Source organism: Taurulus bubalis (assembly GCF_910589615.1).
Source record: "Taurulus bubalis genome assembly, chromosome: 14".
In the NCBI taxonomy this organism is placed as follows: Eukaryota; Metazoa; Chordata; class Actinopteri; order Perciformes; family Cottidae; genus Taurulus; species Taurulus bubalis.
Window position 1 is genome coordinate 5,173,848 of NC_136602.1, and position 27,339 is coordinate 5,201,186.

Consider the following 27,339-nt stretch of genomic DNA (forward strand, 5'->3'; position numbering starts at 1 on the left):
TGTGCAAATAGTACCGTAAAAGTCGAGTTACAAGCCGCTACTAACTTCGGTCAGTGTTCCCTGTTAGCTCCCCGCTGTAGCCAGCTAGCGCTCTGCTAGTTCCCTGATAACTTCCGCTAGCTCCCCGACAACCGGCTCGGGCAGAGGGGACGCGGGCAGCAGCAGCGCTAGCAGCGCTAGCAGCAGCACAGCAGCAGCGCTAGCAGCAGCAGCGCTAGCAGCAGCAGCGCTAGCAGCAGCAGCACAGCAGCAGCGCTAGCAGCAGCAGCGCTGCTCCTAGCTTGCTACAGCGGGGACACTGACCGGAGGTAGGAGCGGCTTGTAACTCGACTTTTACGGTACATGACTGCATGATATGGCTTTGCAACAAGTCTGCACTCATTACAGACAAATACATGCAATGGTTCAACGCCTTCATTTTATCAGACTTTTCACAATATTGGTCCTTATTGGTCGTCTGCCAAATAGCGACGTTTCCAACAGGACTGATGAGTCGGTGTCAAATGCGCGTTACGTCCTGCTCTATGAGCTTTAAGGATGAACTTTACCGTCGAGGAATCTGTTTTCGAGACCATGTGCAGTGTGATTGACGTGACATGGGTCACATTATCAAACTCTTCCTCCAGCCAGGTCACCAAAGGAAGCAACCCGGACTTTGCTGGACTATTGAGGCTTCAATGTTACTTTTAATCTAGTGATGCACTGTAAAAACTGTGATTTGTGTTAATTAGTATCTACTAAATAAAGGATAGTAACCTCTTACGTAATAAAAAAGACTATAGTTTTGAATTACATTGAGCTGAATTCAAGAAATGTGGATTATTTATTAATTACATTTTACTTAATTTTGTTTGAATAAAATCTTAGCATTTATTCCATGCATAAAACAATAACACACTAAGACAAATTAAACCTAAAAACAAAAAAACAAACTTGCCTTCAGTGATAACCGAGTAAGCCGTGAATAGCTAGCATGCTAATTAGCTTCTGCTGCTGGCTGACTGTGGCTGACGCTGGCTAAACATGACATTCATGGACGTGCTCAGAGGAGGAGGATAAGCAGACTTGCAGGCTAAGTAGGGGGGCGAGGACAAGACCTGGTCTCTCTCGGGGGGGACACTAAAGATCTGGACGCAGAGCTTCAACAAAGAGGGGACGCACACTTAAGCTGCTTACAACAGCCTAATGGGGACCAGATAAGGGCCACAGAGGACTGGGCAGCTTCATCACTTAAAACACACTCTGACTCAGCGACAGGAGCACACACACACACACACACACACACACACACACACACACACACACACACACACATACACACACACGAGTGACAAGTGTTTTTGCTCCGCTTGCTGTTTCTGTAAACCCCTGCCTAGATAAACAAAATGAAGATTAAAGGTCACAAATGATATTGGTCCTGCTTGCGCTCGTGTGTGTGTGCGTGTGTGTGTGTGTTATGTTGATTTTTTACAAGCATAAAAAAATGAATCAGCTCGCAGTTTGTAAATCAGGAGACTACACACCGGATCCGGCTGTTTAGCAGCTCTCCAAATGACAAACACTCGCACGCACAAACGCGCACAAACACTCGCTGCAGTCAAGTATACAGTTAAAGATGCAAATTAGCAGTCAATTAGTGGCGTTCTCTGCGTTTGGAGAGGAGGCCAATTAAAGCTGAATCAACACAATCAAACAGTCAGTCAGACAATGCAACAGGAGAGGAACCGAGAAGAAACAAAGCGCTCAGGCTCAGACTTGGTACAAAAAAAGAAGAAGATAAAAAGCGCATTGCGGGGTTAGACTTTGAATAAACTGCTCGCAAATGTTGTAAAACCGTGACGACGCGTAAACAGCAGGAGGACATCTGGTGAGCAGCTGATTCCCGGTATCAGCCGTTCAGGTAGAGACCGAACTCCGATCCTGACCTGTTACGTTCACGCTCTGAGCTGCTGCTGTTCATACGGTCACACACACACACACACACACACACACACACACACACACACACACACAGTGTACACTGGCTTTAGCTGCGATGTGATTGGCTGTGTGTGAGAATCATATTTACTCTGCTGGTGGCACAGACGGGACAGCCAACACCTCGGCAGCTATACTGCTATCGTATCATATGATATTGTATAATATCGCATAATATCGTATATTATCGTATCCTAGTGTATCCTAACCTATTCCATCCCATCCAACGTATTGTATTTCGTACAGAACATCACATACCATGTGATATTTAACCCTAAATAACAATAATAGTGGTTGTCATAGTGTATATATGTCAATTGATGTTATACAAAAATATATTTTGAGGCATTGATGGAGCAACAGGACTGAAGAAACCGTGAAGGGAGGGACAAACAGAAAGAAACTCATTATTTTGTTAAATATGAATGAAACAAACGCAGAAAAATATATCAATTAACTTAGACATGTAAGGATATAAGCACGCACAAAAAAAGCTTCATGGCCTCATTATTTGTGACTCTAGAAGACGCACTATCAAATACGCCTCCAGACACCTGACGTAACCGGGGGACGCTTAGCGTCCGCCTCAGGGGGAAATTGCTCGTTCATAATCAAAACGGCAAACAAGCGGGCCTCGACTTGGAACACCATGCTGGAGTGACTCAAGCAAAACAAACAGCGTGGAGACAGAGAGACATTCAGAGAGAGGCAGCAGTGGCTTAGGGATGCACACGTGAACACTCATCGACACACCACTCCTACTGCCAGCCTCCGTGGAAAGAAAAGAAAATATATATATATATATATATATATACAGTATATCCAAATATTTAAAAAATGACAATAAAAATATTTAAAATAAAATAATAATACAAAATGATGTGTGTTTTTATAATAAATATAATAATAATAAAATACAGAAATAATATATTTTTTTAAATAACAAAAATAAAATAAAATATGAATCCTTCAGTTACAAAATAAAAAAAAAAATAAAATAAAATAAAAAAAAAAAATGTATTTGTATATATATGGTAGTGTTAATTTAAAGCTAACAATCTTTATTTTCTACGTGGCACAAATCTGCTCATGTCATCCGTGTTTAATCAGGATTGAAATAGATATGCATACATTCTGGAGGATGTGCACATTATGATCCTGATCTTTAACCAGCATTCAAAATTAGTTGATTATTCTTTTTATTCCTTTTTAATAAAAAAAGAAGTTCTTGAATGAATCAGTGTTTAACAGCATCTTTAAATAATACCCTGACAAAAATACAAATGCAGTACGCTGATGGGAGTTGACGGTAAGCATGTGGAGGGAGTCTTGTGGTGTGAGGTCACGCTGGTGTCAGGAGCTGAGTGGAAGTTAAGGGTCACTCAAAGGTCATGTTGAGGTTCAGCGTAACGCAGAGTCAGAGGTGAAAGTCAGAGTTTAAGTTAAGGGGGTCAGAACATTTACATAATCGGTAGCAGATATGATTCAAGTTGTTTGCGTGTGGGTGAAGCTACTCGATACTCCCACTAGACATGAAGTTGTGGTTTGAAAGAATCTGACATGAGCAAAAAAAAGACATATATATGGATTTTTTATTTTTTTTCCTCAATGTTTGATCGTTCTGTAAATGAAAGAAACTAATCAAACATATTAAGAAATAATCAAGTGAACTCTAACACTGCAGTCTCCACTGAGGCACAAACTGAGGAGGAACTGTATCGGACTCTAAACAAACACATTAGCAACCGCACCATCACATAATGGGAGCGATTGCAATCACAAAGCAAGTTTATGAAACCTCCACCACACACACACACACACACACACACACACACACACACACACACACACAACTCTCTGCTCTCCTCGCCCGTTAGATTTATCGATGCAGCAATGTTCAGTCTGTCTCTGTGGTGTGTGTCGGTCCGCCAAGCCTTTCAGGATATTGTAGCACTGCAGCGGTTAAGTCTGGCACAGTCAGAGGGAAACACACACATACATACATACACACACACACACACACTGTGTACAAACACACACTGTACACAAACAAACATGTGTCTGTCATTGTTGTTTCTGCCTTCCTCAAAAGCTAAATAACATTTTAGAGTCAAAACCTATTTCCCTAAGCTGATTCAAATTAAAGTAACAATGTTGCCAACTGAAAGTATTGCAATACTTCTATATTTGCAGGTGTAGAAGCTGGTTGTCTGCGGGGACTTTCCTTTAAAAACCCAACATTTCCTGCTGCTGCACCACACAGGTTGACTTTTATGATTACATATTCACAGGAAATGCAATGTGTTGGTCAGTCTGAGCTATGTGAGTGATGGAACAGAATAGTATGTTCATTATTATTTAATAATTACAATAATAATGAAGGTCGAATTTCTTCATTAAAAAGGACATGGGTTTGTTTTGCTGCCCCTGTGCATTATGGGACCTGTAACACTGAACTGCGTTTGGAGTTACCGCCAGTAAACGTCTCACCAAATCCACCAGGAACTGAAATATTTGAACAAAAAATGAGTTTTTTTTGTTATATAATATAATCCAAAGTGTGATCGCACCATAGATTGAGTATAACGCAGCCAGCTTCATCTTGATGTCCTGTGATAGATGTCCTGACCTCCGCATATCTTTTGTATTATTCAACCAGAGCACCTAATGCTCCAAGGCCAGCCACATGTGACGGGGGTCAGGGCGGGTGTTTAATCACATGACACCATACTCACAGCTGACACTGGTCTCCCTTGATTCCTTTCGTGGTGCAGAAGCACTTCCCGGTGTTGACGTGGCACACGTTGGCGTGGGTGTTACACTTGCACGCTGCAGACGAGAAAGAGAGAGAGAGACATGTGTTCACATTTGATCTGAGGACATTTCAAAAAGCAGAATCCGTCTCTCCATCTTCTCAAAGACGTCCAGCAACTAAAACCTGCACACTGTGTCGAAAAACACAATCATCCTTTTTAACATTGTGTTAGATCTCCCAGCTGAGGGAACACATGCAGACAAAGAGCGTGGGAGGAGGCGAAGGGGAAGAAAGATGAGAAGGAGACGGTACGGAGAGAAACAAGGTGGATGGAGAGAGTCGAGCTGGAGAGAGAGGAGTGTAATGAGGAGACGAGGGACGGGGGAGGAAGGGAGGTAGGAGAGGACAAATCAGTCACTTTGCGAGAAACACCAAAAGCGCGTTGTGGCTCTGAGTCGTTCCCACTCTGAACTAACAGGTGTTGAATGTTTTTGCTCTTGTTTCCTTGTTTTTAGGAAAGACTGAACTGCGTGCACCTTCACCGAATCTAAATCATTACATTTCAGGATTTCAGGATACCCTTAGATGCATAAGTGGGTCAAAAATGACCCGGTGAGGTTGTTTTCTTGAAATATCTTCGTAATGAAAAATTGTTATCATTTCATATTCCAGGTATTCCTCAAAAAGCATGTTTTTAATATAGTGCCATTTAGATTTTTAACTTACCTTTTATACATTTTAAGAAATTGTAGTTTTTGTATTACTACACCAAGCTTCCATAAGTGGGTCAAAAATGTGGAATCCAATGGGAATCCAATAGGAACCTTTGATTCTTATCAACTGTGGCTGTCAGGAACAATTTAACTGTGGACCACACAGACTATATCAGAAGTGTCACCCCTCAGGAAGATTATTTTACACAGCAAGAGCTGATACGTGTAAGTATTAATAATCACAGCTAGAAACAGGTAGTTTGTCTGAACAGCATACAGTGATGAGACAAGAAGGCAAGAAAAGAGAGAGGAACTGTCTATGACTGGACAGTTACACACAAACATACACACAAACACACACACAGACACACACACAAGTGATTATTCTTAACCAAAAATGGCACAAAAACACATTGATTCTAATATGGGTCATGTTTGGCCCACTTATGGAAGAGTATAGGGTCCAGTCACTCGTGCATCAAAGGGTTAAAATAAGAAAAAGTGCTCATTTGATGGATTATTAAAGGAATAAGCTCACAAATAGTTGTTACACCTCCTCCCCATACTAGCCATGATAATATCACATTTTAAGAGATTTGAGGAATATCATTTCCAGAATGGCTATTTACATAGAATGAGGACACATCCGACACGTGGATCGCAAAAACATTTTCTGAGCACACTTATGACATCACGATCTCCTCATAACTGATTTTCGGGCCACTTGGGGGCAGCAGAAACGAGCTGCGAACACAACCCCGACATATCATTATCTTTATAAGGCGAACTTGATCATTAGGAGTCTTGTTTGTGTGATATAAGTCCGACATCCACTCTCTTTTAGCCTAAGTGTTGGTCTCCACCCACACCTGAGGGGAACATCTACCTTTTTAGCTTCTAAATGCTCCACTGTTCACCAGCTATAGTCTCCAGCTGTGTCTGTCTGCCAGGAAGCGTAAAGTGGCTTTTCACATGTTGTTTCTGCTTGCCTGTGGTCCTGTTCGTCATCACACAGCAGTAACTGTCAATCTGTGGTATTGGTCGTCCACCAGGGAAAGGAAGCGAGCTAATGTGGAAATAGGACGTTTATCAATATAAGATTCAAAAGTGTAATCAGGCACGATATAATTCAAAGTGGAGGAAAAACTTCTGTAACTTTTTGAACTGAGGAAAACATCCTGGATGGTGAAATGTGTCTTTTGGAAGCTGTATATCGTGGCTAATCGGCTTCTGATTAGCCACAGAGACGGGGGCCTTTTGTAAAAAAAAAAAAAAAAAAAAAAAATGGAATCGTTTTGTTATGCAAAAGCAGAGCACGATGTAGCCGGATGATTCACATGGAGCCGAGCCTATAATTTAGACACTAAATCACTTCTGCATGGAGTGACTAATGGCAGAGACAAACAAGAACGTTCGCTATACCCTTGTGTTGCAGTGTGTACATGTGTGTGTATGTGTGTGTGTGTGTTCACATCCACACAAGGCCACTCTTCCCTGTGTCCCTCTCCAGCTGAATTGACTTTGTGCTTTGTTCTTATTCCTTCCAATTGGCACAGAGACAGCTCCTGTAATAAAACAGTGGCGCGCTGGGGTCAAGGTAAAGCCGAGGCACCGGCGGATAATGAGAGCAAAACAACCTCTTCCCCCCTCTTCTCCTCCTCCTCAAAAAGGGACAAAAAGGGAGCGGACTTCAACGCCAACTTTAGATATTCAGATTTTGGAACACACACACACACACACAGACACACACACACACACACGAGCGCACTTGAGTGGCATAAAAACAAGGTTGCGCAGTGGGGCGTTTAAATGTCAGCGGGCTGAAAGTCGAAATGTCGCTCTTCAACTTGAATTAGACAAGAGGCGCATGGCGGGCAGATGAGGCAACAATAACAAAACACAATTTCGATCTATTACTCGAAATCACTCTGACCCGTCATGAAGAGAGAAAACCTTTTCAGAGATGCGCGCTGAGCCGCGAGGGGTTCGGGAGATAACGGAGTCTTAACAAAAAAGTGGCTTTTGGATTCGAGATAATAGACAAATCACAGGTGTGTTAGCGCCGGGCTCGGGTAACCCCGCCGTTCATACAATATTGATTTAGCAGGCTGTCAACAAAGGCATACAAAGGACACAAGGAGCAGAAATGTGTATTCATGAACTCACGCAGATTTTTGCAAATGGACACTTGAGAAAAGCCAATACAGACGGAGAAGAAGGGAACAAAAAGCCAGAGATGAAGAATTCGGGTTAAAAGCTTTAACGAGCTGCTAGTTACTATTTTTTGTTTTGTTTTGAGGCTGACTGGATACCACAGTTATCTAAAGGACTTCACACACGAGACACAGCGAGGAGACGTGGAGCGCTGTCAGCTTTCAGCTATCTCGCCGTCATCTCAAAAGGCGAAATTAGAAAACCCGACTGAGACACTCCAACAGACCGACGTGACGCGACCTCTGAGGCGCGCCAACACAAAGTCATAATTATTCCAGATCTCGCGGCGAAACAGAAGAAATCCTGTCACAGAGAAGTGCATTCATTTATTAACTTATTAACTTCTCTCCTCAAACAAACACAAGGCGGCTGTAATCCCCCAAAAGCAGCAAGCGGCATCCTGCTTCCAGCAGAGCGGCGGCGGCGGCGGCGGCGGCGGCGGCGGCGGCGGCGGCGGCGGCGGCGGCCTCCTCTGCAGACTGACGACATGAAACGCCACTCTGATGTTTCATCTCCAGTCTCGCTCTTGAATCTAATGACTAATATTTTGATGAATAAAAAAGGCAGAATCATGGGATGAAACGGAAAAGTCAAATCTTGGTTTCTGAGGTATCGTTATTATTAACTGTGCATTAAGCTGTTCTCTACACTTTAATTCATTCATTCATTATCAGGTTTAGTTTGAGACGGTACAAACAATTATCAAATGTCTCTCAATTAACCGGCCACATGCAGGTTATTTCATAACTCATGCAACTGCATTGACGACTTTAAATGTCATCTCAGATCTAATCATGTTTAGTGAGAGAGCCTGTAGCCCCGCCTTAAAGCATACTCTGCTTTATGGTCTATGTTGACTCTACATGGACCATCATTTACTCAATGAGCATCATGCCGTGTTGAAGAAGACTTTACATGAGCGATTGAGATCATAAACTCATGTTTACAATGTTTACTGAGGGAATAAATCAAGTAGGAAGAAGGGTCAAGTTGTCGCCCCCTGATGGCCATTAGCAAGAATGCAGGTTTAAGGCACTTGAGGTTCCCGACTGACATATATATATATATATATATATATATATATATATATATATATATATATATATATATATATATATATAGAGAGAGAGAGAGAGAGAGAGAGAGAGAGAGAGAGAGAGAGAGAGCTACTGGAGGTGAAGGGGTGTAGTAGCAGGTAATTCATAAAGGAGCGAGAGAGCATGAATGAATGAAATGGGCGCAGGTGAAAGCACATCATGCAACAGACTTGCTGACAACACAGAGAAAAAAGCCGTGATATAAAGAAACCAGATCTCTTAGCAAAAAAAAAAAAAAAAAGGTTGATTTGATATAAATCATTTTTTTCCCATGACTTGTGCGAGCCCCCCGAAGAGAGCCCAATTTCTCACCCCACTGCCTCTGCATGCGCACGCACAACACAAAAGACGCCTGAATTTGAATGTGTGTGTGTGTGTGTGTGTGAGGCAGGGAAAGATGAGGAAATAAGAAGACATTAGAGAACAACCTTATTCCCATGAGGTGTGCAGTTATGAGACTCAAAGATAGCTTAATGGGAAAGGATCACATCAAGTTCACAATGGGAAAGGATCACATCAAGGCTCTTGTGGTGCTTAACGTTACTCCAAAGATGTTTTTTGTGAATCCTTCTCGGCTGCGGCTAAATATCGCTCTGTGGATATTTCAACAAGTTTTCCTCCACCTCCTCTGCGGAAAGGGATGAGTCCACACCATGAATACAAGAAATACGTTAGTTTTTTACCCCTCAACCATTTGAAAGACAGAGAAGAAAGAAAGAGAGGATAACCAGATGGTGTGAGCGGGAGTAGTGTTGACCAAAACATTTTCATAACTCCTGTTTGACGACTCAAAGAAAAAGAATTCAGGCAGTAAGGCAAACAAATAGTCCAACAAACAAGCAGCCAAATAAAAATGCTTTTTTTTTTTTGGCTTAAAGAAAGCTGCAAAAACAAGACACAAAATACATATACTGTAAGCAAAGCTTTCAATATTTGTTTTAAATGTACAAATGTACATTTAAATAAATGTACATTTATTTACAGGAAGCTTCTAAACAATTAGCTTAGGTTTGTATTCAAAATAATAATAAAAAAACTGCAAACAATATAAATAAAAACAATAAGTGTAAAGGCACCAACATACTATTTGAAAAACAAGCAGTATTTTTTGTTTTCTTAATCCCTCTGAGTCATACGAGCTGGGGTTAAAAACCTCATTTACAATAACCCTAAGTGTTTTTTTGCAGCAGGAAACACACTATTTGAATGTCTCGGTTTGGACATAACATCTGAAATTGTATCGTAACCTGCACCTTGATAAATAAAGACATATCACAATATAAAATATTTGCACTTTGCGACACGTCCACACCGACGAGAGCTGCTGATTGGGTCCATAAGGAAATCAACATTATACAGCTGGAAAATGTGTTTGTGTGTGTCAGTGTACAGGTGTGACACATTCCTCAGACGAGTCGTACTGTGCATCACGGTGGCACGTATATAGAAGAGGATGGCTTCCAAACAAGCAGCATGCAGCTAAATAACCGAAGTCTGATCGTTTCTCTTGTTTTCCCCATGATGTACGACGTATCCATCCCCTTCTCCTCTAATTGCAGCAGCCTGCTGAGTACCCTGCTGTTCTAGCGAGAGCTAAATATCAACCTGCTGTGTAGAACCCTAGATTATGTTAAACGTTGATGTTTCTATGTAAAGATATATGTACCTCTGCTCTCATGCGGCGGTTACGGGTGATGGCGCCCTCCGGTTCCCCCTCAGGGAAACCCTGTTTGCTCTGTCAGCACGTTACCCGTAGCTTAAACTGGTAACGCCGTTAGCACAACTAGCTACTAAGGCGAAAGCCATGTTGAGAGCCGTTGAGAGGCAATCCAAATGCTTCCTGTCTTATATGATGCACCTTTAATGTTCAATTAAACCCTTTTTTAAATTAATTTTGGTATAATTGTTTTGGATTATTGAAGATTAGAGGGAAAAAAACATTTTCAGAGTGAGATGGGATGTGAACTCTGGTCACTGCTAAACACAGGCTTTCAATTACTAGGAATACCTGACTACAAAATGTTGTTTTTGACAATTTCCATGTTTTAATGTTCAAAAATAACCCTCCGCTTTAGCACCTGTCTCTTTCAGCCCTCCTGAGATGCAATATTTAACACAATCATGAAAACAAGTGGAGGTTTTGTAAATTGGTGGTGTTGATCCTCAACTTATTTTTCTCTCAAAATGTCACGTTTTTCAATCTTCCCTTTTCGTCATTGTGCCACTAAACCCTACTTTGCCTTTTCCCCCCAAAGATTATGATCAAACACACGCTCATCGCTGTGAATATGATTCCCCCCCCATCATCTTCATCACCATCAATGTCACCTTCCAACAACTGCTGACTCTGGCTTTTCCTTTGTCCAGTTCCACAGACGGGGCAGTTTGGCTCGATAAGCGTGGACAGGGCTTTATATTCATATGTTTAATGAAGGGATGATGGGGAAGGGTCGAGGGCAAAGGGGGCAAACATCACAGAAAAGAGAGGGAGGAAGTCTGTAAAATATGTGGAAACACACACACACACACACATAAAATTCTGACGGGGAACTGATGCAGTTATTGGGTTTTTCAAAAGCCACTGGGCTCCACTGACAAAAGCAATATTGTTACCGGGCAGAACACGGGAGCCTACAGGCAAAACCACTTCAAACAATCCAAACCAGCCCCGTCGGTTATTTCAAAACGTAACACAGCTAACGCTGACTCGACCTGTGCTGGCGTTCACATTATTCATAAACCTTATTGATTCGCTTACTGTGGTTACCGGCGTCACTGATTTCTGCTGAGTGGGCGTTTCCATTTGAAACCCCACGGAAAAGAACGGACCCGCCCTTTAATATTGTCCAAATTCAGTATGAAACTGTTCAGACATCTAATAAGTTGAGTGGATACACTCTTCTTCATGGTCCTCATTTGATTTGAAAGTCCCCTTTTAGCGCTTTCATAAGGTTGTGTGTGTGAGGCAACGTGTTTGCATTTTTTTGCGGAGCAAGTTAGTCACGTTAGTCTAAATATGGCACTCTCATTCAACACTGCTGTTTGTCAGACGTGACAGATTAGGAGCCAGTTATATTTACTTTGTCCTGGTTAATGTCAGCGTGAACTAGAAGCCGTGAATGAAAGCACACCGTCTCAAAGAAAGCCGCTCGTTTCGAGACAAAACGTTGAGTCACGGCAGCGGCTGACTGGAGATCGAAAGGGATTCAAAAGCCGTTTAAAATCATGTTTACAGAATCATTTGTATGCGTGTGGCTTTGTGCGTGTGTGTCTTTTATTTTCTCCTTTTTTTTCTAAGCGCCCATTTGTTGACCAGGCTGAAGCCAGGAATAGAGCTGCCAGAGGGAAGATGACTGGATGCCGCTGAGAATGCTGGGTACTTCCGCCACAAGGCTCCACAGGTACGTAAACACACACACACACACACAAAAAACACCCAAAAAAAAAGATATATATCTTTATATATATATTTATACACAGACACACGTAACACGTAACACAGCCGGAGAGAGTGGATTTGGCAGATTCTCCACAGAGAATGCAGCGACTCTGCAGGAAGCATCCTTTGTCTGCTGCTCTACCGCTGCTGAAGCTCAACAACAGCTGGCTCTGTCTGATCCATTACACACACACACACACACACACACACACACACAAACACACACACACACACACACACACACACACACACACACACACACACACACACAGGTACACTACCCTGCTGTCCTGTCTGTCCTAGTCTCTCGTTGAGGCTGCTGGGTTGCCAGTTTCTTGCAGAGACACCACTCAACATCTCTATGGCTCCGGCACTAAACACAAATTTAGAAAGAGCTCCCGCTGTTGCACCCCGCTTAGTGACTGGTACATCCAAACCTCACAGTGAGGGACATAGCCAGAGCAGGGGGGGGGACAACATGATCGGTTGAGACGTAAGAGACCCCCCTTACCAGTAAACAACAGCGGCGGTCCTTTGTTGAAATGCTAAAAAACGATCTATTTTTCAGGATTTTCCAGACCCTTTGTGATAGTAAACAGATTCTTTCTTCAGCTGTGTAGTGAGGGCGGGATAACAATGTCATGTTGCCTTCATTTGGAAAACAGGTCTTGATACCTGAAGAACAAAAGCGGCGATGTCACTTTTTTTTAAACCACAATCATACCCTAAAATGAATCAGTGCAATAACGCTCAAGTCGCTGCAAGCGGGTATCGACCCCTTAATAGAAAACCCAATCTGGTCGACATGAGATTACTTGATTTAGCGAATGAGTTGTATTTGATCATGCTTTCTGGGACCATGAACGTCCGTCCATCTTTGCTGCAGATAGAGGTCGGTCCTCGGTCACGTCCAACAGAGGTCGCTTCACAGGAAAACAGAAATAAAGCAAACGCAGGACAGTTTAAGTGGTTGAAGTAAGGACAGTGGATCTGCGTGATGTTTGGTAAATCTTAAAAATGAATTCAATGCCTTTTTGGATTCAAGAGGATTTAAGAAAACCCTGTGAAGAGACAAGTCAAGAATTACATACATTATGAAGAAACAAAGGTAGAATATCCATTTGGCTGAAAAAAAAAGTATATACTTCCTGTTTCTAACTCATTTAAATGCAAATTGTCCTTGTTTGTGTAATCCTTAGACATGTTAATAGTGCTTTTATCAGTGAACCATTTGTGGCAGTCGGATCTCAAAGGCATAAAGTCAGGCTTCAGAATGTGTCCATTCAAGCAAAAGCACATAAGCGCACAAAACATCCACCAACTGCATCTTGCACTGGGGGGGAAATAATCACTCTCTTGGGAAAAAAAATACCTGTCCTGAGCTAAAAACTTCCACTTCCACTCCAAAAATAGAGAAACAATTCCTCCACAATTCATACCAAGCACACCTCTCTCTGTATAATGTATTCATACATTCCCTGTTGGAACAATGACAGACTGAAGAACACCAGAAGTCCCGTATCCACACAGGAAACGGGCGTTGAACCTGTAAAACATAATGAAACTTGAAAAACGACCCAGCGGCAACTTTTCCGACTTGTGTAGTGTTTCTATGTATCGCGCTGGCAGACAGCTGGAGACAGCAAGTGAGGGAATGCAGAGAGAGATAGAGCAGCAGAGCGAGGTGGACCCGGGGAGCCGCTGATGTGAATCATGCAAAATTTATGGAAGCAATAAAACTGTTGGGCGTGAGGTGCTGGTGGCAGAGGAGCATGGTGCTTAAGCGCCGGGTAGCAAAAGATAACAAGCACAGAGAGAAATAACACAAGCTTGGGAACTTGCATTCTTTCTCATGACCACCAGGGGGCGACTCCTCTGTATAGAAGTCTATGAGAAAATGACTCTACTTCTCTCTTGATGTATTCCCTCAGTAAACATTGTAAACATGAGTTTATGGTCTCCATCTCTAGTTCCAAGTCTTCTTCAATACAGCATGATGTCCGTTTATTAAATTATGCTCCCATTAAGAGAGAAAAGTAGACAATAAACTGTGGTATGCTTTAGGGCAGGGGTGTCAAACCCATTTTGATTTCAAGTGGGACAGACCAGTAAAATCATAGCATAACGCATGCATACAATATTTCTCTATGTTTAAATCGTTGGTGAAGGTTTTTGGATGATGAAACCCTATTTTAATGTCTTTCTACAATAAACTAGAAACATAAAGACCAACAATTCAGACATCAGCCCACTGCCTGGGTTCTCCTCTGCAGATTCCCTCGCTTTGTGACGCGTTCCTGACGCCACTTTCATGACGTGATCTATTTTTAACGATGCCTCGCGTTTAAAAATACAGTGAAATGTCCAAAAACGTCATCCTCCATTTGCAGCTTGTACTTTCTCCCTGAATTTCGTCACAACGCCTGTTGTTCTCCCGATCATTGATGGTGCACGGGTCCAGTCCACTCCGACCCGGCTAACAATGTAATTGGCTGTAGTGGTGTCTGTCACGGGTACCAACTCCTCGGGGACCGCCAAAATCTCATCAACACCACGAATGAATACGGCCAGTTGAGCAACATGTTTAGTATTATCAGCTCTCATCGATTGCAACGGAAAATGCTACAAATTACTTTACTTTATGCTTCTTTTGGCTCCAGATCTGCTGAAAGATCGGAAATCCTATCCGTCACAGTATTCCTCGTTAGGCTAATGATATTTGCTAACATTAGCCTAACGAGGAATACTGTCACTTTAAATCCGGCGGGCCGAGCTGGACCCCCTGGCGGGCCGGATGTTTGACACCTCTGCTTTAGGGTGTTCAGTTGTACTTAGCTCCACCCACTTTTTGTTCCAAAAAAACAAGATGGCGACGCTCAAGATGCCAAACTCAAGGCTTGAAAAAGGCATTCCACAAGCCACTGGGTGATGTCACAATCCCTACGTTAACTTATTGTATACAATTTATGTACACACAAACAAATATCCACCAGCCATCAGCCAAGATGTATTAGTTATTAATTTTTCAATCATTTTTCTTGCCGACCCCATATTTCCAGATCCAAAAGTGACATCTCCAAATTGCTTCTCAAGTCTGAACAATAGTGCAAAAAAAAAAAAAATCCAATTTACAATCAACAGAGACCTGTGTTTGTGTCCCAAAGTGTTGTTGAGGTTATTTTAAGCAACCATAACGATGTTTGTGTCGTGTCTTCCTACATATCTTACATTGTTCACATGTAACTTTGTTTTAAATCTCAGCCATCATGTTTTCCCTCAACCTAACTGACTGTTTTAGGACTACCTGGTGCCACAAGGGCTCTGACAAAGAGTCAGCGTGAGAACGTGAGCGGTATCTCTGAGGAGGCGGAGCTTCTGTAACTCCCGGACAGAGACGCATGAATTCACTTGACCTCTTACTTAACCTCAAGCTCTACTGTTTACGTGCCACGAACCGGGCGGATGTTTCACAGCGCAACTCTTCCATTGATCAAAAAAATCTTGAAAGAAAACATCAGTCCGTCTCTCCGTTGTGATAAAAACAAAGGACGAAATCGACTCCCGGCATATGTGCATAAAAAGCACGCAGGTTCTCCTCTGAAAGGGAGCAAAAGTCTAAACAGACATCCAACATGTTGTCAGCTGCAGCTGAAGGTTGGCACGAGTGCGTTTGATTTGGTACGTGTGCAGGACAAGGTGAACGGTGCATTCAGAGAAAAGGGACATTAATGCCCTGCACACACACACACACACACACACACACACACACACACACACACACACACACACGTGCGCGCTTCATCCAGATTTGACAAGGTTAGTTAATCATCTGTCAGAGGGACAGGGGGAACGGACAGACTCCCCTCCCCTCTCCTCTGTCTGTCCTCCATCTCCTCCTCTTTTTATCCCTCCATCTCCTCCTCTATTCCTTCACCGTCTCTCTATCCAAGGGCAACTGTCCTCTTCCACCGATATTAACCTTGTGTATCTCGCCACATGGTCTCATCTGTTTTTCTTTCTCCGTCTACATGTCTTTGTCCCTGATGCCTCCTCTCTTTCTCTCTCTCCGTCTCCCCCTTTCCCTCCCCCGCTGCCTCTCTGACCCGTCCATCCCATTAACAACCCTATGAGCCGAGGCCTTTCTCCCCTCCCCGGTAGCCACGGAAGCCATCTCGCCATCATTCAGTCCTCCAATCGGCCACACGTCATTGCCTCCCGGCCATTTAGCTCAAGGTAAATGGAGTGGTCCTTTCTATATCGAGAGAGAGGAGGATGAGTGGATTGATGGACAGATGGACTGTTTGAGACAGAGACTTATCGTGAACTGTAAGAGGGAATGACAGGAGTGTAGACGGAGTAAAAGAGGGACAAATGAAGGTGTAAGGAGGTAAAGGTAGAAGGGTGTAAGCCGGATGGAGGTGGATGGATGGGGCTGGTCAGTGGAGACAAAAACCAAGCTCCAGGGAGGTGAGAACCAATGACAGCAGCCGCTCTCCAAATCCAGTTTAACCAGCTGATTACTGGGGAGGAGAAGATTTCAAGGAGAGGAGATTCAAGGAGAGAAGAGGAGAGAATACAATAAACCAACAGGAAATGAAGAAATGAGAGGAAGAAAGAGGAAGATAAGAGCAGTCAGGAAAGGAAAGAAAATAAGGGGAAGGAGTGAGTCAAATGTACTTTTATACGTAGCACTTTTCACAAAGAAAAGTCACGAGACAGGAGGAGTAATAAGAAAACAAAAGTAACACAATATGACCGTACAAGGGCTAATAATTTAAAAGAAGTTTTGAACACAAGAAACAAGTATTTTAAGAAGCCACAATAAAATACACAATAGAAACATAGAACATAGAGAAGAAGGGAGAAGAAGAAAAGAAACGAGAGGAAAAGAAAAGGGTAAAGAAAGCAAAAGGAAGAAGGGGGCAGACAGGCAGAAAAGGAGGAAAGAAGAGGAGAGGTGGGAACAGGTAAGGAGACGAGAGAAGGGAGAAGAGGGGAAAAAAAAGGAGAGATTAATTGAACAAATATGTCCGGGAACAATAAAAGGAAAGGAGGCATGAAAGAGGTGTTGAGAATGGTGGGGGAGAGAAAGGGCAGGACGAAGGTGACCAGGGGGGACGTGAAAGAGAGAGAGAGAGAGAGAGAGAGAGAGAGAGAGGCCCGTGCGGCGTGCATCTATCAGCGTGGCGGCGCTCGCTGTGAGGAGCCGCCGGGGACGGAGACACCAGTCAACTCAGGAAATAAGAAAATGATTAAGAGCGATTTAATGTCGGCGCCGCCGCCGAGCCAAAAAGCACATCTGTCACACCACGCGAGAGTGATGTTACTGCACCCCCCACCCCCTCACCCCCTCACCCACTCCTCACTCATTCACAAGCCCCCCTCCCCCCCCCCATCAAAGCCCACACTGTGTCACACATGCATCTCTCTCTCTGCCAGCATCAGCACCATCTTTTCCAAGTCTCTCTCTCTCTTTCTAGAAATGGAAGCAAAGCAAAGTCTGCAGACTGCAGACCTGTCCGGACTACAGGTGTGTAGTTTCCACTGCTCTGCAATGGAAAAACAACAACGCCAGCACGCACAGCTTTTCAGCACTGCCCCCTTCAGGATGTTTGTGTGCATTACAGCGTCCATGGAAGTGTTTTAGAGGCAGGAAGTGATGGAGACAGATTAAATAGGGGGTTTCATCCCAAAACACACGGAGAAAGTTACTTCTGTCTATAATGGAGCTCTGCAAACAAAATGTGTTTCTCAGAGCGATCAGCTCGTGTCAAGGAAGTATTTTGAAAAAGAGGGATTTGAACTTGAAAGAAGGTTGTTTGAGTAGAAGGGATTTTTTTTTTTTCCGCTCTCCCCCGTTTCAAGGACTTTCAGGACTCAAATCAAAGACAGAGATATAACGAGAAAGACAATTTTGCAAAATAAACGATAATTGGGCCCGGTGACTTTTTTTTTTTTTGCACTCACCGTTGCACTTTCCTCCGTTGGTGGGGTCGCCATAGTAACCGGCCATGCAGCTCTGGCAGTGCATCCCCGCCGTCAGGTTCCCGCAGTGCTCACACACGCTGCCGTTCACACACCTGCTGTGGCCATTACACTGGCACGCTGGGAGGCAACCACACACACACACACACACACACACAGAGAGACACACACACACACACACACACACACACATAAGATACACTTATTGGTGTATTCAGTGTATTGATGAAAGAGGTGTCGACGGACCACAGAGAGTAACTGTTCCATTCATTGTTGTTATTGTTGTTATATTGTTGTTATATATATATATATATATATATATATATATATATATATATATATATAGATGAGTGTGTGCTCTGTTCACTCACCGGGACATTGGATGAAGGCCCAGTTGAAGCCTCTGTCCGACGAGCAGAGGCTCTGGTCCAGCACCATGTCCCGGTCTCGCAGTCGGTCCGGGGGCCCGGTCCTGGCGCCGGCGGGCTTCATGGGGCCCCGGTAGGACCCCTCCATGCAAACGCCCTTGCCGGTGTTACTGGGATCGCCGCACCAACCGCACTCCGTCCTCTCCAGACACTCGCCGCACGTCCTCAGACCTGAACAGTTCTGGGCTGTGGATCAGGAAGAGACAGGAAGTAATGAGAGTGAGGAAGTGAGGAAGAGTCTGTTAGGGTTCTGGTGTTACTCACACATGGACAAATAAACTTACATTGACCATTAAAAGTTAGTTGGAAGACTTTGTTGTATCTTTAATGATTGTTCACAACAATATAAAAATGGCAAATATTGTTCGCTGATGAGCAAACTGACCGAAAAGTGAATCAAGAGAGCTTTTTCTGAACTGAAAGAAAGACGATGACCTTGAACGCATCGTTCAGACTAATGTTAGTGCTGCTATATAATAAACAGAAGCTATATCTGCCTTTCTGCAGTGCTGTAATGGAAGAAGCGTATTTAAGGCGCTTTCTGACCACAGTCTGTCCTTCACACTGTACTATATTTATATAAATATATATAGTTAATCCAAACAGCCTCAAGCTAGAAGCAGGAACACAATAAACACCTCCACTGATCTACCTCCTCTGATGCACTTATCGTCTTTTGTTCTCCCCTCTTCTCTGACCCTCAACATTTATAAAGAAATGGACTTTTGTTTCCCACCAGTCGGCGTGTTGAGAAACGCATCTGTATTCACAAAGTGGATGTGACATTCAAAAACACATCGCCGCTGCAAATGAAAAAAATCACACTTTTATGGTATGGCATTCAATACTCGTAATAGAAAACAAAATCTCCATACTGAGGCCCTTTTTTCTTTTTTTCACTGAATGTGGCGATGAGTGAGAAGAATGAGAAATCAAGGTTGTTGTTGTTTTTTTTCTCCCCGGGAAAAGCCGGCCTTTCCCACGGTAACTTCACGGCTCGTTTTTGAATCTTTCACCCTTCTGTTCTCAGCATCGACGTGTCTTCCCGTCATCCTAAATGTGAGACTGCAAAGCGAGAGAGCGGGAGAAATAAAAACTCCCGTGTACACAAGAAACCCAACAGAGGTTGAGAGGAGTTATCCGAGGTTTTGAGAGGTGCCGATTTTTCTCTTTTGAACACGAGCCATTTCCATAAGCCACAGATGTTCTCGTGGAACATGGATCTCTTTCTCTCTTTCTCTGCCCCCTGCTAGCTAGTGTGTGTGTGTGTGTGTGTGTGTGTGTGTGTGTGTGTGTGTGTGTGTGTGTGTGTTTGTGTGGGGGGGGCTCGCAAACACACACACTTTGCATTATTCAACTGCAGCAACGCTGATTCATTTGTTCTCTCGGCCCCCTTTTATAATTACAAACTTCTTCTCTCTCTCTCTCTCTCTCTCTATCTCTCTCTCTCATTTGTATCCTCCATTTTTGCATCTTTTCGTCCGTCTCCATTCACTCAGCCGTCTTCCCCTCTTTAAGCGCCGCCACTGTGCCCTCGTCTCCCTCATTTCCTGTCATTTTTTATTTAATTTGATTCTTTTTTCTGTCTTTTTCTGGATGATGTGAATACACTTTGGGCATGAATGAAATCACAAAGGGAAGAAACTCTTCATCGGCTCCTTTTCGTCTCTCCCTCCTTCCGCGTTCCCTCCTCCAGTTTTCACTTTCACCTCCTCTCCCCTCATTTCCTCCCTCCTTTTCCTCCTCTGACAAACACACTGGATCTCCACTAGAGTCAACGCTTCAAAGAGAGGTTCAACAGAATATCCCAAATCCACCACACCGTGGGGTTTCGTCTGCTAGAAGACGACACATTTATACGCCCAAGACTTTGATACCCAATAAATATACCAGGACTGTTCATAATTTCTCAAATAGGATTCAGATTGCAGGAAATTGGGAGCCGCTCTTTGTAAACCAAATGTGCCAAACCTCTTTATTTTCACAGAAGTCTTCATCTATCTTTGATTTAGTTTATCCAACTTGCACCCTAACTTTGCATCACATTTTTATATATGTTTTATCTCAGGCTATTAATGATATATAAACATAAACACAGCTGTCTGGATGTATTTGCTTCTCAAAAGACGCAAAAGACATTGTGTCATTTAACTCAGCAAAATATGCACGCGAGGGAAATATAATATACTATAACCTTTTTTTCTTTATTTTAAGCCTTGGATCTATCCATCTATGAACATTATTCTGTTCTAGTATCACATCTTCAGTGTTTCAACAGCTAATCTCTACACACACTCCGCCCCCCTCCCCCTAAACCCCCCAAACACACATTGCAAGGAGCGTTTCCAGCTCTCGACTGCAATTCATTTGTGAAACGCGTCAAAACCAGCGACAGCAAATGCATTAAATGTTTCAGGCATCTGCCTGCATGCCACAAATATGATGAAAGGGACCCAGAGGACCCGGCATGACTCGAGTAAACGCAGCTCGCAGATGTGAGGGAACATACCAAGTCCTTCGATGCTCGCTTGCTAAACTCTGATCATATAATTTACCTGCTATATTGATTCCCAACTATCCAGATCTACGTTCCACGTGGAAAGAATTAAGAGTTACTGCCTCACGTAGTCTTGTGAGGATGAGAGAGAGCCTCAGGCTTTACAAGGCCGGTTTTAAGCTAACAGCGCTAAAGATTTAGCTGCACCTCGTGCTATTACATGACATCAGCTGCAGGCCATTTCCAGATTAAATGTCCTTTTGGATGGTGCCTGTATTTCCCATGAGGGTGGGGGAACATATTTTCTGGTTTAGGAAGAAGCAAACATGTGATCCAGTCATGGTCCAAAGACAGAACTGCGACTGACGGCTACTGTGTGGATGAAAATAGAGACACAGATTTATGCAATTCAAACTGCTTCAATGTTCTTTTAGTTTCCCGGGTGATTGTTGTGAGAACCAGCAGCAAATTAAACAGAGGAAAACAGTAACTTACATCTGTAGCAATTAATGCAGTAGAACTATGAGTAATGGGTGTTGAGTTTAGCTCGTTATAAAGGAGAACTCTGCGACATTAAGATACAACTGGCAAACACCTTTTCATGCTCTGGTCAATTTGGCTGAGAAAAACATCTCAAATTCACATTCAGGCATTTATTTTGCTACTTTTTCTATCTGTGTTAAATAATCCCTCATTACATATTTAAAGTTAACGTTTCAAAAAAAGTTGTCATGCAAAAAAATATTGTCTGGGGAAGTTTTATGTTGATATCTATATCTATGTATATATTTGTTTTACCCTATTCACTTATAGTGTCATCAAAATATAATTAATTTTACAACACATATGTGAAAAGGAGAACTTGTAATACATGTAATAATGGTCTTATTGTAAGTAATGAGCCACGGAAGTGTCATAGTCATATATATAGTTGTTATTTAGTCAATTATCACGTTAAGTCCCCGTTGTGTCTCGCCATAAGATGGACAGTGAAAATATAAAACAGATACATTTAAAACAAGCTAGTTGAGGATATGATGCTTCATGGAGTTGACATACACATCAACTACATTTTCATTATATTCTTGGTCACGGTCGTGGAAACGCCATATCTACAGGGTCTCCGTCAAAGTGAAAAGAGAAGGAACAGAAACGCAGCAACTGGGTCGAATCCAGAAAGACCGAAACCGTCTCAGCCGGCGCCGCGAAACATCACTCGCTCAAAAACCTTTCACAAGTTGCCGTCGTCACTCGGAGACACCGGGAGCCTTACAGGCCTTTAAAGTTCCGTCAACAAAAAAACATTAAGCGCCGCCGCGTTCCTCTCATCCACCACGTGTTTTTTAATGCTCCTCCCCGGAAATATAGGATATCTGTTTGAAATAGCGGCAGCATCGGTTGTCCTCGTCGACAGAAATAACCGGGGACGATGCCGCCTAAACACAACACGTGTCATGAGTTCTGAGGGAACTTAGGTTATCTTGTTGCAGCAAAGAAGGAGTGTGTGTTCCTGCCGCCGGTGCATTCATCTCATCCAATATTCTCGTCCCGGTGCCACGTCCCGTCCATCACACCGGGGTTTTGATGTGCGCCGTCCCTGGATGGCGCGCGTCGTCTGGTGTAAATCCATTTTTCCTCCTACAGTACTTGTCGGTTAGCGTCGCTGCAGCCGGCAGCGTACAGATCTGTGTGAGCCTCCACACACACACACACACACACACACACACACACACACACACACACACATACATAATACATCAAGTATAGATGCCATAAGCTGCCTTCTCCTTCGCTCCTCTCTTACCATGGGAAGCCACAAATCGGCAGACAGGTGTCGGAAAACACACACACATACACACACACACACACACACACACACACACACACACACACATACACATGTTTTGTGAGGATTGCCTCAGAGAAAATAAACCTATTTCTCTCTGAAAAAACACCAATATCTGCTACAACAATATATGGTGGCCAGATGATGGTTATGTCTAAAAAACACAATACACACAGTGAGTGACTGAAGGAATCAAAGCTCTTGTGAACTGTAGTCTGAGACACTTGTGCTTCAGCCCATCTTTTTGTTTTATTGTTTGAAAGGCGCGACAGGGCGGAGGGGTGTTGAATTATCTCGACATTATCTCTTTGAGGGCGTTTTGTTCACCGACTGTAAGATTGAAAGGCGTTTCTACTATTTGTGTTTCCATACACTGTTGCATGGTGACATGTTTGTGTTTGATTTATCTCTGCACTGCAGCGTATTTCAATAAGTAAAATGTACGTTTAATGTGCCGCCTGCGAGCTTTGAACATTAATCCCTTGGGGATTAATAAAGTATATATTCATTCATGTTCGGGGTCGTTTACAGAATGCACTTTGAGGACAACGGGCCCAGTGTCATAGACATACCTAATCGCCTTCAGTGCTGTGGCACAAACTACTAAAAGGCATAGTGCCGTATATTCTTTTTGCAGTTGATGTGTATACTATTTTGTACTAAAAGGAAATATATATTTTTTAAAGCATTTTGCTCATTAAACTTCAACTTTCAAATGGCACTGCAAGTTGAATTTCTTCAAGAGAAGTGAAAAATTATATATATATATTTTGTATTGTAGTGTTTCTGGTTATTATTATTTATAATTGTTGAAAAAGTGTAAAAATTATTTAAAAAAAGGGATATATTGCTCAGTTGAGCATCCACCGGCAGCACTTTAACCATCACTGAGCCACCGCAGGAAAACAATGCTTCACTGTTCAAATACTTCTGGTCTACACTGACTTGTGCAACATGGACTGCAGCTTGGATCAGGTTTGTGAATGAAGTAATGTGTGCGCTGACCAGAGCTAGAGTTTCCTGTTGTTGCTGTGGTGGCATGGAGCTCTTCGGTTTCTGCTCTTAAGCTCCTGATATCTCCTCCTATCGGCATTGATTCATCGGTACGTGAGAGTTGTTCTCCATCTCTAAAGCTGCTGTCTGTTAAAGTCAGGTCATCCTGTATCGTTCTATATCTTTACTGCACAACAATGAACAATCAGCTGCCAGCGGTACCAACAGGAAGGCTTGCCGGTTAAACATCTGCACGTGGGCGTCCACTGCTGCAATAACACCAGAAGCCAGCTTCGACCCTACGAGCTGTGCAAAGAGGAGCGCTACCTGACGCCGCCAGGGAATGAAAGGTGGATTTTACAGACTAATTCACAGTTGCTGTATTCACTGCCATATAGCTGCCTGTGCAAGACCTTTAGGGACTCTGCTGGAGGCAGAAAGATGGGAGATGAGACACACAAAAACTTAAAACTGTCACATAAACCAAAGAAAGTCCATTATATAAGAGAAAGCATGGTACAGCACAATTAGGCCGGTTGAAAAAAAGCAGCTTGCTTTCGAAGAAGCTCCAAAAACTTTAAAATCTGACTGCTGGGGCAACAGTGGAGCTAATTATTTCAAGAGTGCTGAAGAGAGAGTGTGGTGAGCCTCCAGCAGACATGAAAAATGGGAATGATACACAAAGCCTTGGGCCACATTTATCTGATAAAGAAATGACCCAGTTCAAATTGGATTCTCAGACAAGGCAATAGTGTTTTGTTTTTTTGAGAAGCAGCTACAGAAGCCGAGGTCACGAAGCCTCCAGCTGTGGTTCCCAAAAGAAGACACGATTAATACGTAAGTGATGCAGAAACTTAAGTATGAAAACACAACGCGAGCCGTGATGGACTGCAGAAGAGCAACAATGCGATACTTGTGATTTTTTTAAATGTAAAATATGTCATGTTTTTTTCCGCATGCCGTAGTTTGCAACAGAGGTGAAAAGCAGCAGAACAAAGGCCTCCTACACACCTTCTGCCACCAAACCGAGATATGAATAATAAAAGAGAAAAAAGGAGATGCGGGGGAAATAAAAAAAAAAAAGGGTGCCATTATGTAAGCGCTGAATCTAAAGAAGAAGGGAGAAACAATCTTGGTTCGCTAACAGTGGGCTGAAGAGCTGTCTGCACCAGCAAGGAATAATAATCACCACAAGATAATAAAGAAAGAAAAATCTCAACAAAAAACAACAACACTTGCTGCCAATTGACTATTTGTCTAACAAAAGACAGAAAACACCAACACAAAGTTTGGCCACAGGGGAATACTTTGACAGTTTGATTTTCTTAATATATTTGCTTTTCCCCAGAAAAAGCATTGCCTTATTTGACCTTGACCTTTCAAAATAAAACACCAATGAACATAATTAAAACACTTCCTAGGGTTAAACAAGTCATCTGTCGCGGTCAGTTATTATGGCTAAAGCTTAATAAATTCATTCATTATTGATTGGGGGGAAAATTAATTGCTGTACAAAATAATATAAACTGTACTTCTGCAGTTTACCTATTCTCATTGTTCTTATAGACAAACCCACGATAAAGTCTCATCTTTGTGGCTCTTTTCCATCCAATTCATTATGTTGTATTTTTTAAATGAATGATACTACTAAATATAGCGTATGTATGATTTGTTTCTACTACGGAAGATCATGTTACACATAAATGACGTAATAACAGGGAAGAAATATGTTTTTGCTTATATACCAGCACATCTAAAATGACTTATTTAATACTTCTTTAAAGTACATTTCAATGTAACGCACCAAAACTAAATATCCAAAGCGTTTATCTTGCTGGACTCACATTGTGCGTGAGACAATTGAAAGAAGAATCCGACATCAGGATGCCCACGTTGCTTTGTTTGTATCACACCAACAAATATTTGTAACACTTCAGCCATAAAACCTCTTGAGCTGTGAGCTTGTTTAGATATGTGTTTCTGCCATCTGGGGTCAGAAAGACGCAGCTTTTATTCATCACAAAATAGCCTTTTTTTAAGCAATATTCTCCATGTTCCTCATAGAGACTTTGTTAACCCATAAATATGAACGCAGAAGCACCTTTTATGAGATCAACGACTGCAGGAAATCTCTCCATATGGCCTCATGAAACTATAAGTAAACCAGCTTAAAGCTGCAAATCACAAAGGTTGCAGCGCGTTGTCCTGTCTTCATGTTTCCTGATCTCTTGTTCCTCACACACACACACACACATTCCTGCACACATCCACCGCATGTACTCAAGCATTCCTGTGGAGGAGGAGAACCTCCAGCATCCCCCAAGGAAGCGTTGATATGAGAGCAGCGATAAGAGACAGCGGCAGGGCGCTTCATATTGAGTCTGTCGTGTGTCACTGGAGATGATCGATTTTCTGCCCTGCAGCTACAGGAAAGGTGTCGCTGCCTCGGTGTGTGTGTGTGTGTCAGTGTGTGTGAGAGGTGGAGACCCGACTGCTGATAAGAAAAGGAATCGATAGGCGTCTATAATGACTCCGCGTTCACACACAACTTACTCCTGTTGCATCATCAGATGAGACCGGCGCCATATTCACCGCCTCATTCATCTGCATCTATCCATCTGAGCTCTTAGCCCCTCCCCTTTTCCCCACTGGACAGACATCCCACGAACACCCACTAACATCTGGCTTTTGGCTTCATTAGGAAAAGTGACAATCTGCATTCGCTTCTGGGACAAATGAGTCTTCTGGTCACGGGTATTCATCAGCTCCAGCTGCGATCGGCCAAGGCCCAGAATGCATTCTGCTTCATAGGTTCCCGACCCAAGCCAGCGGGAAAAAAATACACTTTCAGGGAGTTAGAGAGTTTTTTTCGGTAGAAAGTGCTCTGGGTTGACCTTTACTGATCCGAAGAAGAGAAGATCAAAATGGACAGCTATTAAACAAGAGTGCAACCACACACTGTAGATATAAGAAGTGGACGCGGTCACTGCGAGGTCACACATTGGTTTTCACCATCTCGGCTTTTTTGGAAACCAGAAGTGACACAAGAGGGTGGCGCTAAGTACAACAGATCGCTGAATTAGACATTTCAAGGTAACAATTTAACTTAGAAACACACTGTGAATGAGGTGAACTGGTTGCTTTCTGCACGTCTCACCTGCACAGTCCTGGGTCTGCCACTCCAGACACTGCCCGTAGGGGAAGGAGATGACGTAGGCCGAGGAGTCCACGCAGCGCTGCGTGCTGCCGCACCACATGCACTCCATGGCCTGGCTGGTGCAGTTGGCGCAGCTGGTGCGCAGCGAGCACGGCGTCCTGCAGGGACGGGAACTCTGGCTCTGTGGACTCCCTGAGCGACGGCGGGGAGACAGATGGTTAAGTTATGAACTGAGGAA

At 43.1% G+C, this 27,339-nt stretch overlaps 1 protein-coding gene across 1 annotated transcript in view; it reads right to left on the reverse strand.

The window, feature by feature from the left end:
- Positions 1-27,339, reverse strand: part of LOC306746519 (attractin-like protein 1) — a gene marked incomplete at both ends in the record, with an annotated part of 209,433 nt that overhangs the window by 112,746 nt on the left and 69,348 nt on the right. The window contains 4 exons of the mRNA XM_079229442.1: positions 4,713-4,806; positions 18,163-18,300; positions 18,552-18,794; positions 27,102-27,293. Of these exons, the coding sequence (XP_079085568.1) occupies positions 4,713-4,806; positions 18,163-18,300; positions 18,552-18,794; positions 27,102-27,293 (667 nt within the window). The remainder of the gene's footprint in view (positions 1-4,712; positions 4,807-18,162; positions 18,301-18,551; positions 18,795-27,101; positions 27,294-27,339) is intronic.